This window comes from Callorhinus ursinus, unplaced genomic scaffold (genome assembly GCF_003265705.2).
Source record: "Callorhinus ursinus isolate GAN/ISIS: 27379988/994484 unplaced genomic scaffold, GSC_fseal_2.0 scaffold1, whole genome shotgun sequence".
Classification (NCBI taxonomy): Eukaryota; Metazoa; Chordata; class Mammalia; order Carnivora; family Otariidae; genus Callorhinus; species Callorhinus ursinus.
In genome coordinates, this window is record NW_027397063.1 from 17,811,429 (window position 1) to 17,830,478 (window position 19,050).

The 19,050-nt window shown below is 38.2% G+C and overlaps 1 protein-coding gene across 4 annotated transcripts in view; it reads left to right on the forward strand.

The window, feature by feature from the left end:
* The first annotated feature begins 2,932 nt into the window (after positions 1 to 2,932).
* CUNH21orf91 (chromosome unknown C21orf91 homolog) overlaps positions 2,933 to 19,050 on the forward strand; it is a 31,970-nt gene continuing 15,852 nt past the window's right edge. Inside the window, exons 1-2 of one of the 4 annotated variants that reach the window (XM_025872673.2) lie at positions 2,933 to 3,066; positions 3,982 to 4,115. In XM_025872673.2, coding sequence (XP_025728458.2) covers positions 2,933 to 3,066; positions 3,982 to 4,115 — 268 coding nt within the window. The other 3 variants (XM_025872690.2, XM_025872665.2, XM_025872682.2) reach the window with 3 other exon arrangements.

Here is a 19,050-nt window from a genome sequence, read left to right on the forward strand (position 1 = left end):
AAGAAAATGATACGAGCTGCAATATGGATATAACCAAAGGAAGGAAGAACACTGAAATTGGTAAATATGTGGGTAAATATAAAAGTTATTTGATTCTCTTATTCAATTTATTTAAAATATGGCTTATTAAGAAAATAAACAATGTATTTGGAGTGTATAACACATGTGAAGTAAAATATATGACAATAAATGATCAGAGTAGAGAAATATATTATTGTAAGCTTCTTACATTATACATAAAATGGTATAATTTTATTTCAGGTAGATTGTGATAAGTTAAAGATGAAACTACTAAACCATAGCTATTTTTCAGCCCCCAAATACATAAATATATCCATCCATACATACATAAAATGTAGCCAGTAGAAGAGATAAAATGAGGAGACAAAATACTAAACAAAAAAACAAAACAAAACAAAAAACCTAACTAATCCAAAGAAGCCCTGCAAAAAGGTAAAAGGAACAAAGAACATATAGGACAAGTAGAAAACAAATAGCAAGATGGTAGACTTAACCCAATATATCAATAATTACATTAAACATAAAAGGATTGAACACACCAATTAAAAGACAGAGATTGTCAGACTGAATTAAAAAAGCATGACACAACTATGTTTGTCTACAAAAAAAAAAAATGCAGTAATTTAAGACAGGGGAGGTGAAAATAAAAAGAGAAGAAAAGATACACATGGAAACACTCATCATGAGAAAGCAGGAGTGGCTATACCAATATCAGAGAAAGTAGATTTCAGAAGAACTATTACCACAGATAAAAGGAAAAATTATATAGTGACAAAAGGGTAAATTCATCAAGAAGACAGAACAGTACTAACTGCATAAAATGACATAAGTGCTTGGGAAAGCACTTTGGCAATTTCTTTTAAAATTAAATATGCACTTACAATACGATTCAGTAATTCCACTCCTAGGTATTTAGCTGCAAGAAAGAAAACATGAATACAAAAAAAGACTTTTAAATGAATATTCATAACAGCTTTATAATAATAATTCCAAAACTAGAAACAACTCACAGAGCTAACAAATTGTGCAATACTACTATAAAACATCATCATGAACCTCAAAGCAGCCAATCACAAAAGAATATATATCATTTAATTCCATGTATATGAAGTTGTAGAAGAGGCAAAACTTGCCTGTAGTGATATAAATTAGATCAGAGGTGGCGGGTGCTTAACTGGAGAGAGACACAAGGGAATTTGGGAGTTGTGGAAATGTTCAATAAATTGATTAGGGTGGTGGTTACACAATGTATGCATTTGTCAAAATTCACTGACTGTACCTTTAAAATTGAAAATTTTATTTCTGTAAATTAGGCCTGGATTTGTGGACTTAAAAACAACAATGCGACACGGGTCGGGAGTTTTAAGGAGAGTTAACAGGGCAAAACGTCACAGAAAATGAGATAACTCTGAGAATTGAAAATAACTTGTTTCACTACAAGGAAAGTGTTAGTGATTTTATATAGCACTTTCACTGAAACCGTGTGGAATCCATGATGTAAGATATTTCAGTTATATGTACCTTGACTGAGAAATTCAAATAGAAAAAGGGCAGATTATTCTATTTCAATTAATGCTTCTCAAACTGTAGTGTGCATAGGAATCACTTAAAGGTCTTGCTAAATGCAGATTGTGATTCAGGAAGTCTTGGGTAAGAGCTGAGATTCTACAAAACACCAGGTGATGATGATGTTGCTGGTTCATCTACTGCATTTTGAGTAGCAAGAACACATCACTTTTGTGAGGCATTGCTGGTTTGTATCAAGAGCCAATTTGGCCTAGAAGTTTCTCAAACCTATGGAATCCATTCCATGCAAATTGACAACCCAGCCCGCTTCCTATTTGTGAACGTAACCAGTACAGGTGCTCATGATGCGGTGGAAAATCAGTGATTTTCCATCAGCAGCCTCAGGTTCAAATCCCAGTTCTGTTCCTCAGGCAACCATAATCTGAGTTAGTCATTCCTAGGCTGCAAAATGAGAGAATAGTTCCTGTTTCTCCTCTCTAGGCGGTTGTGAAGATTACAATAGAAAATGTAAGTGGAAAGTATTGCATGAACTATAACCTAAAAAAAAAAAAAAAAAGGTTCCTGGGTGGCTCAGTTGGTTAAGCGACTGCCTTCGGCTCAGGTCATGATCCTGGAGTCTCTGGATCGAGTCCCGCATCAGGCTCCCTGCTCAATGGGGAGTCTGCTTCTCCCTCTGACCCTCTTCCCTCTCGTGCTATCTCTCATTCTCTCTCTCAAATAAATAAATAAAATCTTTAAAAAAAAAAGCTTAAAACGTCAAGCACAGTAGGCAAAAGAATTTAAGTGCCAGAGTTTGAGAACAGGGCGGGACCTAAAAGTAAGGTGGGGAGGGGGCTCCGGGATTATCCCCGTGGGCGAGCACGGAATGGACCATATCATAGGGAAGGGGAGCCCCATCTAAAAAGCAAGGTTCTGGATTTTAAAATTATCCCTAAATTACGAAACCCTAAAATATGAACTTTTCCCTTATTAAATATTTCAACTGGAACCTAACTCGACGTTCAGTGATACTACTGCTTCAGGCTACTGATTTCAAACAAAATCCCACCCACGCATCTCTGTCCCCTTCTCCCATCCATTCGTCACTTTTCTGCCCCCGCCCCCCCGCGGCCCCAGCCCGGGGGCAGTAGTTTCCACTACGCTGAAGGGGTAGGTGGTAACGGACTCCTCGATCTGCTTGCTTCGAGGAGGGGGGCATATGAGTCGCCACGTTCCAGAGAACCGTAAGAGATCCGGCCAAGAGACGCGGAATCACGAGGAACTCCTAGCCAAGGATGCGGCGTCGGTGCAGGCGGCGAGAGGGGAAGCCCGCAGCCGCTGTGCCGGCGCGCAGCTTTGCCTTCGACCGCGCCTCCCCGCGCATCCCCCCACCAGCCTTCGCGGGATGGCACCGGCGGGAGGGGGCGGGGCCGGGCGCGCGGCTGCCGCCTCTGCAGCCACCGCCTCCGCCGCGGCCGGAAACAATAGTGGAGGAGCCCGATCCGCGCGGAACTGCTCCTGCGGCGCGCGGAGCCGACGGTAAAGACCTCGCGCCCGGGTCCCCGACCGGCCCGCGCCGCGGCCCCGCTGTCCCGCGGTGCCGCCGCCTTCGCGCTCCAAGCCCCGCGGCCCTTCGCACTGTTCCGCGCGGGGCGCCCCGACGGACGGAGAGACGGACTCCCGGTCGGCGGCATCCTGCGCGGCGGGTGCGCGCCCCCAACGCCGGATGTGGAGTGGGGGCCTGGCTCCCCGAGGCTCTGAGTCCCGGGCTGACCGGCTGCCTTGGCCCTCGGACGCCTTCTTCCTGGGCGGGAGGAAGTCCGGGGCGAGGGGACCCCAAGGCACCTCCCGGCCCGGCTTGGACACCCCGGCTCCGGCCGTGCCGGATCAGCACGGTGGAGCCTCTGCCCGGCCTTCCGTGCGGGTGCTTCAGACGCTGCCGGGACGTCCTCGGGTGTTAGCGCTTCCACGTGTATTTTCCTGCTTTGGATCTCCGATAGGAAGCCTCGCCACGTCGAGTTAGCGAAACGCATCTCGGTTCCCACAATGAAGTTAGCAAAGCAGTGTCCCGAACAGGTCGTTTTTCCTGCATTTAACGGCGTTAAGTAGGTTGAAAGACGCCCCCGGCAGCGCTCCTAAGCTCTCTGTGCGTGGGCCGGGGATGGGGCAGAGCAGAACCCCCCGCAAACTGCTTTCCTTCAGATCCCCTCCTCAACCGAATGAAATACGGGATCAGAAAAAGGCGTTTAGGCAGAGTGACACCTATGGCAAGGCTTTAAGTTTTACTAGCTTTGTGTCATTACACAGTAAGAGCGATACTGAAGTACAAGTATGGCGATGCTTGTTTAATGAGTCTGTTGCATTAGATAAAGAGCATCCTTCTAGAAGTTCCTAATATTACCATCCTGTCAGGTTCTTGAAATTGCATAACTTTCCCTTTCTGTTTCTTAACAGGGGCACTATGAACGAAGAGGAGCAGTTTGTAAACATTGATTTGAATGATGACAACGTTTGCAGTGTTTGTAAACTGGGAACAGACAAAGAAACACTCTCCTTCTGCCACGTTTGTTTTGAGCTAAATATTGAGGGTAAGGACACAGTATAGATTCATTTTATGGCATGAACTTTACTTTTGCTGAACTAGTTATAAGGTAAAATAAAATTTCTTGAATGACTGGAAGTTGTGCCAAGTATGATGTGTGAAGATCTGTTAAAGATAAGGATTTATGGAAACTGAAGCTGAAGTTCTCACAGCTGTGAACTTAAATCTTTGCCTTTTTTTTTTTAACTCCCACAGTACTAACCCCATTTTTGCTAATATAAAAAAGTATGAGTATTGATTAGTAAATATGTTTTCTGATTTGAGGCCTTATTAAGTTGTCAAGTTTAATAGATCTGTGTGTATGCTTTTGTTCTTTAGTTGATGGGCAAATGTAATTTAATTACTTTGGCCTTCCATGCCGGTACCTGACCGAGGTGAGCTATAACTTTTCCCTAGTGCTTTCTTATCTGGAAAAACTTTTTTTAAATTTTTAGATAACCTCTTTTCAGTAATCACACACACTTTCAATAGTTTTTAAAAATTAAAAAGGTTTTTTACATTTCTTAATAGTGTCTCTGAAAGCATATGAAAAAGAGTTCTCCAAATATTAAAAAAAAATGTTATCATGTATACTGTTTGGATTGGTATACAGTTAATGTGTGTATGGACGTTAATAGTTTGCCCTCAAGAAACATGAGGGATGTGTTTTTTTCTTTAATCTTGATCTTATGGACCCTGGGACTTTTAAAAAATATTTATGACTCAAACTAAAAAGAATCTTAATATTAAAATAAAGTATAATTATATGGTATTCATTTTCCATTTAAGATCATATTGGTTATGATAGTTTTGCCATTTTACTCTGGAAGAATTATAGTTGCTGAACATGATAATCGATGGAAGATCTTGAATTTCTTGGGGGTAAATAGAATACCTATAACTTTGTCTTTAATAAGTGTAGTCATTATAACTAATTTAAAAGGGCTCACTTAAAAATATGGTTCTTGTATAGCATTTGAATTACCATGTCCTTAATAATACTACAGTGAAAGATCTAAATTTATGTTCTTTGAAAATAAGAGTTGGCCCTATATGTATTCTTTTACATTGTAGTGTTTTTTTTTTTTTAAAGATTTTATCTATTTATTTGACAGACACACGAGAGAGGGAACACAAGCAGGGGGAGTGGGAGAGGGAGAAGCAGGCTTCCCGCGGAGCAGGGAGCCCGATGCGGGGCTCGAGCCCAGGACCCTGGGATCATGACCTGAGCCGAAGGCAGACGCTTAACGACTGAGGCACCCATGCGCCCCTACATTGTAGATTTTAATTTTGGATGGGCAAAGGCATTAGAAATGAACCAGCTCAAACCTGTATTTTACATTGAAGGAAACTGAGGGCCAAATAGGACCGTTCAAGGTTGCTCTAGTGGTGATGGCGTCCTGCTGTTAGGGCCAGACTCTGTACTAAGCACCTTACATGAGTTACCCTATTTAACTCAGAATAGCTCTGGCATGGCTTCTGTTATCCATTTTAAAGGTAGGGGAACCTAACCTTTGAGACCTAAGAAGTGCACTTCGAAGTCACACAGCAGTAATTGACATGCTGGGGTTTGAAGCCTAGTGATTGTTTCCAGTATATATATATGATCTTAATACCGTTGAGCTATTGTCAGTAGTTATTTTAGTTGATAGGGCTGATATTAGAAACCCATTTTCCTGAATCCTAATTAGCTATCCTTGCTACTCGGTCAGCCAACTTTTCCTAACCAGTGCTTCCTACTAAATCATCATTAGTGGGGATCGTGCTGTGATGGACTTTTTCCACAGAAACCTAAACTTCCATAAATTGCTTTTCTAGCCTTTTTAAAATAAGTCTTTTAACTGGTTTTTTGTCATTATATAGAGAATATACAAATACTCCTCAGGTACCACTTTTGTAAATATTTCATTTCTGATAATATCTATTTTTCTTTAAAAGATTTATTTCTTTTAGAGAGCATGCGTTCTGAGAGCATGGGGGGGGCGGAGGGCGGGAGAAGCAGAGGGAGAGGGAGAGAGAATCTCAAGCCGACTCCTCACTAAGCATGGGCTCTATTTCAGGACCATGAGATCATGACCCGAGCCGAAATCGAGTCTGACACTTAACCAACTGAGCCACCCAGGTGCCCTGTGATAATATATATTTTTTATTTTATTTTATTTTTAAGATTCTATTTATTTGAGAGAGAGCATGAACAGTGGGGGGAGGGGCAGTGGGAGAGGCAGACTCCCTGCTGAGCAGGGAGCCCAATGTAGGGCGATATAAGGCTCCATCCCAGGACCCTGAGATCATGACCTGAGCCAAACAAAGGCATACACTTAACGGACTGAATCACCCGGGCGCCCCCACCCCCTAATAATATCTATCTTAATATATAAGTCATATGTTGTTGAAATAATAGTTATGTTTAACTTAAAAGACCGTTCTCTATTTGAATTAGAACTGTTTCATTTTGTACTCTACATACACTCAGGATTTTATATTTTAAAATGTGAATTAAACCTTCATGAGGAAAAATTATTTTAGAATTAAACTTTTTTATCTCAATTTATTTGATGTGAGTTCTCCCAAATACACAGATTTTTATATTTACCGCACTAGTCTATTATAACCATTTTAACTTAATGTCCTAAGATTATTATAGGAGAAAACTGAATTCCGCAGAGTTTTGGTTTTTCATATCAGTATACAGGTTTTTAAAAGTCAATGAAAAAAAAGGTGATAATAAAGTAATCACATACCTGAAAAATAATAAGGTATATTCATGTCTATGTCAGTAAATCTGTTAAAGTGTTTTAAGGTTTAAAACACTTTAAGCTACAAAGCTGTTAGCACAATGCCAGTCAATGAATGTTAGAATGTAAGAAGAACTTGTAAAACATGACATTTAACTTTACTAGTTTGGTATAACTTTTTGTAGTATAGTAATGTTGATCTTACCTGGTTTCTTAGTTTACTAATAGCTAAATTTACTCTGAAGCATTCTGTTTTCTCTGCTAAGAGACCAGTTAAAAATTTTCTTAAGAAATAATAACAATTTACCTAATTTTGACTCCACACATTTGTAGTAAACAAAAATATTTTATATGTCTTTAGGATTGCTCATTAGGTCAAATCAAAACTGGTCTCTTCAAATGGCCTCTTGTTTAAAAGCTGTGTGCATATATTTATAAAATGAAAATAAAAGAAAAATAACAAAAGACAATTAAATCTTGTCAGATTTCATATTCTGAGCCTGGCTCTAAATTGCCTTTTTTCTGTGACTTTTTGGTAATTAAAAGGAAATAGTACCTACATCTTGTATATTTCCTTGTATACTTCAAGGATCTAAGAAGTGTACTTTGAGAATTCAACTCTTTTGAAATGCTTGTAAGATTGACTTTTCTTTGTACCTGTAATTCACCATTAGAATAATTTGCCTATGGATTAGAACACAGATGCATAAACTAACTAATACTCGTGGCCTATATCCATGGCCCTAAAACACTATAAACTTTTTTATGCATGTATGGTCAGATACTGTAATATGCATCATAGTTCGTTATGCTAAAATCTCTACAGTTAGTGATGAAATTACTACCTTTTCCTAAGCTATTGGGGCTGGGAGGAAGTCAGCCCAGGGCAATCAGGAGCCAGTAATGAAACTCGGTTGTAAAAGGTAACAGAGTCAGAAATGAAACTAGAGGGGACAAAGATCCAGAACTCTGATCTGTTACTTCATACTATCTATTTAATTTTGTGCCAAAACACTGTGCAAATAATTCTTAGGGCATCCCTACCTTCCTCTAATAATTGACTTCCTTTCTTTTCTGTGAAAATAATTTTTTTTTCTAAGACTGGCTCAGTTCCTCTTATGCCGAGCAAGATTTTAGTCTAACTTGGTGGTTGATTAGTAAGCATCACTAATGCTTACTAGTGCATCTCGGTCTTCTTTCTCCCCCTCATTTGCTGAACTTTCTAGGAACTTTTCTGGAAGCCAATCCAAATTCAGATCCTTGGTAATCTTTCTAGCAAGAAAAATCTATAGGTCTTTTCTCTTAGTTAAGGCACTGGTGAACCCAGTGCTTACTTTTAATCTCTTTCTTCCTTGATTCTGTGTCTTTGACCAAAACACTGTTCACATGGTTAGTAGTCAGGGAGCAGTTTGAATCTCAATATTAAGTCCTGATTCAGTTTCGATGTCAAGATGGTTATTTACTATTCAGAGTCTTTCAATAGCTCTTCCATTGTCCTGCTTCTGACATACTAGCATCTTTCCACTTAAGTAAAATGACCCACCTCTTGTGATAGGGAAACTGTATATACAGCTAACAATCTGGCATTAGCCTCTTTCTGTTGTTTCACATAATTGCAAACATCATACATTGGTGTTAACTAAGAGAACACTTTTAAATATAAAACTTAATGTAACTTTTGAACTTTAACTTGGTTATCTTTGATATACTTAGAAATACAGACACAAGGTTAATTTTTTTTTCTTACCTGCCTTTTTGATGCCTTTAAAGTACCTGTGACACTTTAAATAAACTTGAATTACTTTTTAAATGGCAGTAACAGTTAAACCTCATTATATGGACAGAAATAGGGAGGGATGGAAGTGGAAGGTGGGTTTGACTGGTGATAAGTTTAAATTATAGAATATTAAAAAAAAAAATTGAATCTAGGCTAACAACATCTAGTGAAGACTTGGGACTTAACTGGAACCCATCTTTGAGGAGCCAGGTTCTAGTCTTATCCCTGTCATGGTGGCTTCTTTTTAGTTACTCCCAACTTTCCCTCCCTTTTAACTTTGTTAAGTTTTCTAAATCTAAAGTCTAGGATGAATTTAAAATGTAGATTGTACCCAAATTTTGGTTGGGAAGATATATCCATTAAGAATGAGATCTGGCTGTATATAACAGGATAATAATGGTGAAATAAAATAGAATGGATATTTATATCTCCCATATAAAAAGAAGTTGAATCTGGAGTTAGTATGGTAGCTCCATGATCAGAAGGTCTCAAGCTGCTTCTGTTTTTCTATTCCACCTTCCTTACCACATACTTAACCATCTTCAAGTTCATCTGTTAGTAATCTCCTACATCTAAAAAGGAGTTTTTCCTGAATTTCCACCTAATAGTTTCTTACACATTTCATTGCCCTTGAAGAGAAGCTGCTCCAAATAAAATCAGTGTTTTTCAAAGAAAAGGGACAAAGGATATTGAGTAGGCAACACGCAAAATCAGCCACAGAGAGGCCTTTCTAGTAATTAAAGGTGATTCCACGTTGAGGACAAAACTATTTGAGCTCCAGCTAATACCAACAAGTAATGCTCTAATGATTCTTCTAATCCTGGAGTTAGAACTATAAGGGATTTTAGTAAAATGAAGGTTTATATTCTGAGGATGGACATGCAGCCAGATCACGTGTGGACTTGTTGCCAGACAGCTGTAAGAATTTTAAGTTTCTGACCTGTCTCAGTATATAACATGTAATGATTAATGCTATTGTTCTTAAAGAGAAACCACCCCCCCCCATATTTTACTCTGTTGGAAACTTGTGTGATGAAGCAAGTTAGAGATTATAATCTTGGAAAAACTCTTCCTGCTTTCTCCCTGACTCCCTATCTGACTAGTTCATGATAGACTAACATGGTAATGCCGCCTTCCTCACATCTTTACATACTTCACTTTTCTGCAGCTGGACACATCTGTCACTGCTCCACTTCTGCTCCACTGATGAAGCATGTGGGCCCTGGACTCGGACCTGGCCTTGCATCTTGACCCTGCCACATACTAGGTGGCTTTTCTTAGCAAGATTCCTAAGTTTCTGTGTCATACTGGTTCTCAGATGTAACCAGTAAAAGCAGTTTCATATTTGTATTTCTTAATCTTGAAGTTACTGTGCCAGAATCTATTTCAGAAGGCCGAACTCCAGTTGTTGCCATTTGTTCCAAGAAGAGTACTTGGCAGAATAAGCAGTGGAGCTCAGATTTGTTTGTTCTTGATGCTCAGGATGGGGCTGCAGAGTAACCGAAGTGTAGTGATACTGTGCCCCAAAGATCCAGAAACTCCAGGTCGGGCAGACATACCAGAGCCAGACTGTCGGGATTCAAATTCCCATTTACTAACTGAGAGAACTTGGGCAAGTTACTTATGGGTATTATAATTCTGTCAGTTCAGCTAGAGGTATATGCCCATCCAAGTTTTAAATAGGGAATGATTAATATTTATTTTCTCCCATTTATGACACAGTGTATAGCTAAAATGCCTGTAGAAATGACTAGGCAGGTAGGAAACCCTTATTTGCCAACTGATTTTTATGCAGAATCAAGCATTTATTATAGCTAACAGAGCGCTCCCATCAGGACTAAGAGGTAAGTGGTAGTAGTTCCATTTACATGGGGAGGAATGAAGGCTCTGAGGTCAAGTAAAGTTGCCTTAAAGTCACCTTGATAGTAAACGGCACAGAAGGGATTCAGATCAGGTCTCTCATGTCAGAGTTGTTGTACCACTGTGGGAAATGAACTGTTCTCTGTTTGACCTTTGTCATATTTTAAGTGTTTAAATTACAGACCAGCACTTGTATGATGATGCCATTCACTCAGTTGTTTTCCTAATGTTTCTGATTAGTCCTGATAATCTTTATAGGTTTTTGTTTTTCTGGTTTTTTAATGTTAGCATACTCTGTCCTAGGCTTTTTATCCTGACTCTTTGGGCTTTCATGACTTTTATATAATGAAAACTAGCAAAATAACTCCTCCCTCCTTCCTATCTTCCCCCCCACCAAGCTACACATCAATATATGCAACTAATTTTTAGACATCTTTACCTGTATAACCCGTAAGTACTTCAAATTACATGTCCAGATCGAAGCTATTATTCCTGCCCTCTCCGTATCTCTTTTCAGAATGAGTGAGTGAATAAATAAGCGAATTCCCCCTCCATCCCTTTAACCAAAAATACCAGGGTTGGAAGTCAAGTGTGGAGAAGGTATAGACTTACATGCCTAGCTAAAATAGATGCAAGGTAGCTCCACAGAGAGAACCCACCTGTATCTTAATTCTTAAAAAGTTACTTCTCAAAGCAGCCTTCCCTGCCTTTCACTGCCCCTTCCCCCCCGCCTCCTCTCCTAATGTTCTTTTCCCCACAGCACCCTTTTCTTCATGGTACTTGGGTTATAATTGTTTACTGCAGTTATTTGCTTGCCTGTTGGGTGGATGTGCTTCCCTCCCCCCATTTTTAATTCCGTAAGGGCATGGATTTCTTTTAGAGTCTCTTTTATTTGCTAGTATATAATCAGCAGTAGCACAAGGACTGGCAAGGAGTAATGAATAAATATTTGACTGATGAGTGAATCAATCTAAAGGAGACAAGAGTACTGCTTTTCTTTACATTTCTTTTCCTTTAAACTTCCTCACAATGAAACTTTTGTGCTCTTTTCTGCCCTTTTACAGAATTTCATGAGATCTTTCTGGAGTCTACTAAAGGTTTTATGAATCTTACTAATAGAACTTTGTATCATATTCAAAAAAATAAAATGTAGCCAATAATACTAACTGATAATTGGTTCCTTTTCAGTCAGGAGGATAAAAAACACAGTATTTTCCCCCAAACACAGAGCAAGAACTTTTAACAGGGCTATGTTTAGAAAGGGGGTTTCTAGATTCATTTTATTCATTGCATTTCTCTTATTCTGGACACCTCAACAGAATGATTTGTGCTCATAATGATGACCCCAAGGCCTTTGATGATCCTGAGTCCTTTTTAAATCAGTGATAAGAACATATTCCTTAAATCAGTAATTTAAAGTTGAAAACAAGGAAGCAGAATATACAACCCAGAATATCTTAGTAACAGCATCATGATTTTATAATTATATAATTATTTTTATAAAAAGGATTTGTTAGAATATTTAAAAATGGCATTCTGGTTCAACTTCATAGTTATTTCATCCCATTGTGGACAAAGATGAAAAATGTTTTATGAGATATGGAAACAAGTCTAGATTGAAAATCTTTAATATGTAGGTCAAAATTATTCTCAGTAAAGGGATATAAATTTTGTGATTAAAATAATTTAAAACTGTTACTGGAAAGTTGATAAAGAGAAATCAGCTATCCAGAAATAAAAGGGTAACTTGTCTGTTCCATGCAAAGTAATATTGTCCTGTGAAGAAAGAAGACCAAAGTAGGTTTCTCTGTTCTCTGGAAGAAGTGAAATATCACTCTCAAGTTGGGAGAAGCTAGTTCAACTGTCAGTAAATACTTAAGGCATTTACATTTTTAGATTAGAGACTTATCCAAATTATAGGTATTGTTTGTCAAGTATTATGCACTTTACATGCATTGTTTTATTTATTTTTTAAGATTTATTTATTTTGACAGAGAGAGAGACAGCGAGAGAGGGAACAAGCAGGGGGAGTGGGAGAGAGAGAAGCAGGTTTCCCACCGAGCAGGGAGCCAGATGTGGGGCTCCATCCCAGGACCCTGGGATCATGACCTGAGCTGAAGGCAGACGCTTAACAACTGAGCCACCCAGGCGCCTCGCATTGTTTTACTTCTTAATATAACTGTAAAGTACTGTGTTATTGCAATTTGATTAATAAGGAAAATGAGCAGAGAGTCTAGGTAACTAGTTCAAAATTGCACAGCTTACAAGTTCAGACCCAAGGCCTCTGATTCTAAAAAACCAAGTACCTAAATCATTTCTGCCTCCAAAGAAAACTACATGAACTGTTAAAATTTAGGAGATATTAAGTAACTTTTAGGCAAAGTTAAAGATGAATTATACAAATCTGAATATTGAGGCAAGGAACAAAATCTGGCTCTCAACAGAGATGTAATTTTTTAAAAATTATTTCTACCCATATTTAATTAATAATGCATGTTCAGTGGAATATCTGAAAATGTACATTTCTGATGACTAAGAGAGTGGAATGATGCAGTCTCCATATAGATTGTAATCTCAACAATCTGTCAAGAAAATAGTTTTTAGAACTCTTAGGTTGGACTGGTAATGATCAGGGAGAATGGACACACACATGTGACTGTCTTGCCATTCCTGCCCAGAAAGGATACGCTAGTTGAGAGTAGACTGACATTTGCTACAGAATTATGCAGGTGTCAGCTTATAATGAGGTAATGGTTCTAACACTGTTCTCTGTCCTCCCAACCATCCAGGTAATGGAGGCTAACATAGCCTGATTAGTCTTTCTCTCAAGAGGAAATAGGGTTTTGAGTAAGTGAAGGCAGTCAGTGCAAACACAAAGTGAAAATGTTAGCACCATTCCTGGAATTGCACACTGTGTTCCTTTTGCTCATCAGCCCCAATAAGTGCCTGGGGTGCTTTGAGAAAGAGAGAAAGAGTAGTTTGAGGTGAGTTTTCTAGAAAGTTTCTGAGTTTAGAAGATAATGAACATTGAACTTAACTACATCAATAGAACATTTTAGAAATATTTAGGACATATGTAGAAATATTGCACCTCTGTTGATGTTCTAATAATAAAACTTAAAATTTTCCAGTGTTTATCACTGAATACAATATGAAGACAACATATCTTTATATTTGTATAGCTCCTTGGAAATTGGAAGGTGCTTTTATAGCACCTTAAATTTAATCTCCACATCATAGAGGAAATTAACATTGAGTGTGAATTTCAAATATAGTAATATATGAAAAATGTGTAAGTGATTGAAACCAAAGTGGCTAACCCTGAAAAACTGTCAAAATGTGATATTAACTATAGTTCTAGTTAGAGTGGATTTAAATTATGTTAAACCAATTTGGCACACCATCTGTTAGGATTTTGATAAGGGGAATAAACCCATTAAACACAGCCTTGGGTTTATAGTTTGTGATAAGGAAACATTGTTTATTTACAAATAATTTTAAACTAGTGTATCTATTTCTGGTAGCTATTTTTTTTTTAAAGATTTTATTTATTTATTTGACAGAGGGAAACACAGCGAGAGAGGGAACACAAGCAGGGGGAGTGGGAGAGGGAGAAGCAGGCCTCCCGCCAAGCCGGGAGCCCGATGCAGGGCCCGATCCCAGGACCCTGGGACCATGACCTGAGCCGAAGGCAGACGCTTAACGACTGAGCCACCCAGGTGCTCCGATTTCTGGTAGCTTTTTGCCATTACTGTCTCAGTTGTATACCAGAAAGGCAGAATAATGATTTCTATGTACCCATTAAAATCTAAATCTCGTAATTAAAGCTATGTGGTTGGATCCATAGCAATTTTTTTAAGCCCAGTTATTCAGTAAAAATTAAGCAACTGCCAGAAATTATTCTAGTAGCTGAGGATAAGATATTGAACAAAACAAACATAAATCCCCACCATTGCAAAACTTACTTGAGAGGAGGTAAAAGACAAGAGAATAAATGAATTATATAACATGTTAGAAGAGGATATGGAATTATTTGCCTTTATGAAGTATAAATTCAGTCACCAATATATTCTTCCATGTATTATCTTTCTTAAAATTCACACTTATTCATTTCCTATGTAATAACATGGAGATTAAATTTAATAGACAGTAAAAGCACCTTCCAATGTCTAAAGTGTTCTACAAATATACTTAAATGACATTTTTAATATCTAAAACTTAGGATAACTGGTGGAATAATATCTACAGTGAATTTAAGGAAAAAAAATTGCTAGTCTGATTTGAAAACAGCCCATATGTTGAGAAATTTTAGTGGCATTGGGGAGTATTTCAAAATTAACATAAAATACGTAATGATCTTTAAGTTTTGGGGACAGTGTAAAAAATTTTAAAGTTTTTGTGTTCTTTCTACTTCCTCATTAACACTGTTAATATTTGCCCTGAGAACATTTCTGTTTGTTATTATTAAAGTATCCTTTATAATCTTGACTTCGTTACTTTGGTTCCTCAGATTATTTTCAGGACATCATCAATTTTCAACTCAATGTCAAGCAACATTTGGCTATATTTCTACTACAAAGTAGAATAAATACAATATAGATAAAATATAATTCCTACATACTGTATCAGAAAGTTCTCCAGAAAACTCAGTTTTAGGTTACCAGTATATTTATTAACTGTGTCTGATAAATACCAGCCATAAGTGTCTTGAGAAAGAAATTAAGATCTTAATCCAGTTAAGACTGGATATAGAAAAATGTCATGCTTTTTACGGACTGTCTTTTCTACCACCCACTTTCTTAATTCATTTATTTACCCTCTCCTCCGTCTGTTTTAACTGAGGCTTAATCATCATTTTACCTGCCTACAGTTACCATCTCCGTACCCTGCCAGGTTGACCAAAAGGTGATCAGAATGGCAGAAATGCTCCTGTCTCCCATATTTAAAAGGAAAAATCAAACAAAAACATTCTTTCCTTTAAACCATAGTTCTTGAAACAGTAGTGTTCATTCACTGTCTGTCCTCCCCTCTTACTCTTCAGCGCCCCATAACTGGTCACCATTTTCAGAATCTGACATTTAACATTTCCCACTTTCTTGAAATATTTGACTCCCTGGGTTCCATGATAAAATATATGTCTTCTTATTTCTATCCAGTTTTCTGTCTTTCCAGGTTCATTGCCTGTTACAGGTCCCTGAAATTAGTGTTTTCATCGAATTCTGTCCTCGCCTTCTCATATCGCACGCCTGCGTTTCTTTCACTGCAGTGTCTTCAACCATACCTTTGTACTTTACCACAGACACAGTGCCAGGCCAAACCAAGTCTTCTAAGTGCCAGACCTGTATATTCACCTGCTTGCTAGACCCCTCCGTTAGATGTTCTGTACGTCTTTAATTAAAGTTTCTTGAACTAAATGTATCTCTACTTCCATATACACATGCAATTTATATTTCATTCATCTTTGTTCACATGAAACTCTGGGTTTCTTATGCAGGGATTTTGGTTCAGTAGGTCTAGAATTGAGTCTAGAAATTTGCATGTGAACAAGAATCCCAGCTAATTCTTCCGCAGATGGTTCTCAGGAGCAAACTTTGAAAAAGCACCATTAGTGAATGAAGGGTTCCAGGTTCTTCACGACTTTCATGTAGAGTTGTGTAGGTGCAGGGATGTGTAGAGCAGAAATCTTACTTAGGCTCTGCTGTTCAAGCTGTGTGCCCTGGCAGGGATAATTTTCGGATATACAAAGGCGAATTGGCCAATGAGTTAGCAGCTGGTCCTGTCTGCTACCCGACTCCTACCCACCCTCTCTTTGCAGTCTGCCCCCGAGTCCTGTTGATGCTCTCCCACTCGTTTGCTGCTTTTCATTCCTGCTGCTGTACTTCTGTCCAGGCCCTTTTTCCTCCTTACCAGTATTTCCTCAAGACCACTTAATTCATTTCGTAGATTCGATCCCTTTATCCCCCTCATTGCCCTACACCCCCAGTTCTCCCTCAGTATCAGGAAAGGTCTTTAAAGTACAGATCTCTTCCTGTCATTCATTGTCATAGAACTAACTGTCCACTGACTCCTTGCCATTGTCTTCAGGTTAAGTTATTAGCTCCCTAGCATGATATTTAAAATGTGTTCAGCTACCACTTTCATCTTCCATTACTTCTCCAAAGGGGTGCCCCCTCCATCTCTGTCCTTCTCACTCCAGTTCCCTCCCTTTCTCACTTCCATGTCTTGGTTTGTCTAAGTTTCCTCTGCTCTAAACATCATTAACTTCTCCGTTCTCCTAGTATGCAATGGCTCAACTTTTGGGAGTACATGGCATTAAATAGAGGTGATGATAAGTAACATCGTTGCCTGTGTTCAAGGGGCAGCTGTCAGGATCACACAAATGATGAATATAGAAGCCCTGTGGTAAATATAGTATGTGATGTGAATGTTAGTATTTAAATTCAAATATAGAAAGATTTTGTTTGCATTTCATCTCAAAAGATGAAATACTGAAAAGATTCCTGTGATTGGTTTGTATATTGAACAACTTCTCCATTTAATGTTTTATGTACATTGAGGAGGCTTGAATTTATTCTGAGTTTACCTTCAGGGAGCCAGAGGGAGAGAGAAAATCTTAAGTAGGCTTCACACCCAGCACGGAGCCCGTTGGTGTGGCTCAATCTCACGACCCTGAGATACCTGAGCCAAGATCAAGAGTCAGACGCTTAACCTACTGAGCCACCCAGGCGCCCCTGAGTTTACCTTTCTGTGATTTAATGTCACTAGGGTTTTCTGCTCTAGCTTTCATCAGTTCTCTCATGTAGCAGCTGCTCAGAAAGTCCTTTCACCACAGTTTGTTTTTTATCAACAATATAAAACTGTGTTCACTTGTGTCTTTTTCCCTTACTTCCTTTGTGTCTTCGGGTCTTCACCAAGGATTGCCAGATAAAACTATAATGTGGTTATGATTTTCTTTGGGGCAGGAGAACTGCTTTCATTTGAAGGTAAATATTTTTCCTTGCTCCATACATTGTTAGTCTAAGAAAATTTCCACAGTCTTGGTAAAACTTGAGAATTTTAGCCATATGTGTCTTTTACCATTTCAGTATCTCAGTCTTTATTGTTTCACTAAGCCATTGGAACATACAGTACAATACTTAAAGCATAATTTGTCTTGGACTGAGGAATGCTGTGTTCTTTCCCAAACCAAAATGTATTTCTTCACGGGCATTTTTTTAAATGTTTTTCATTGAAAAAGCAAATTATGCCTATTACAGAAAAATCAAAATACAGAAAGTAATAAGAATATTAAGATTCGGGGCACCTGGGTGGCTCAGTCGTTAAGCGTCTGCCTTCGGCTCTGGTCATGGTCCCAGAATGCTGGGATCGAGCCCAGCATCCAGCTCCCTGCTCTGCAGGAAGCCGCCTTCTCCCTCTCCCACTCCCCCTGCTTGTGTTCCCTCTCTCTCTGTGTCTCTGTCAAATAAATAAATAAAACCCTAAAAAAAAAAAAAAAGTATATTAAGATTCATAGTCCCACCTACCTATCTACCATCAATTTCTTGATACTTTTGGTATGTTCTTCTAAATTATTTTCTGCAGTAGATTATGTATGTGTATGTGCACGCACACATGTATAGTAAATTGTGTTTAAAAAATGAAATCAAACTGTATGTACCAATTAATAATCAGCCTTTTCATTTACTATATTAGGAACATCTTTTTCATGTTAGGTAAAATTCTACCACTTTTTCTTTAAGGTTGCGTCCCATTGTACCCTAATTTATTTAGCCACTATCGCACTGATGATGAATGTTTAGCTTCCTTGCAATATACCAGTATTAAAACATCTTTATACGTACATCTTTTATGCATGTCTGATTAAATCCCCATTCCATGGTAGCTTAAATTCCCAGAGGTAGACTTTTAGATCAGAGGCATGTCCCAACTTGCAGTCCTATCATTTGTTTTAATGGCTTCCATTACTGCTGAATTAATACCATGTAATCTTCCAATTAAAAAAAAAAAAACTATTTGTTTCATGTTGGGAAAATTTTATTGTACATCAGTTCTCCAACCCCTTTGTTTAGTTCTTTCTACTCTAGAATTACTATGATGCAATTATAACACAGTGACAATATTTTTTTATTTTAGCATTTTGCAGTATGATTCATCAATTATTGCTTTTTTTAGCTTTAGTTTTTCTTATCAGTTAGTGAATTGTAATGATTGTTAACCATCAGCCTGAACTTTTACCATTTACTACCTATAGCAGTAAGTGAATTATACATGCTTTCAAATTCACTAGCTAATATATCTCTACTAGATGCTGCCATTTAGCATTTATTTAAGAAATAGTCAACTAGAATTTCAGGAACTGTGATTCAAACGTATGCAGAAGTTTGAAATGCAAAACTGAGGTTTTAAAATACCTGTGGGAGAGCTTTTCATTTTGTTTTTCTTATTTGTAAGAAAATAAATCATTCAGAACCTTAACCAGGCAGACAAGGTTTCATGAGTTAAATAAAGGGCAAAGAATTCATACACCTATCACATTTCTGACTTTTGAACCTGTAATTTTACTTTGTCAT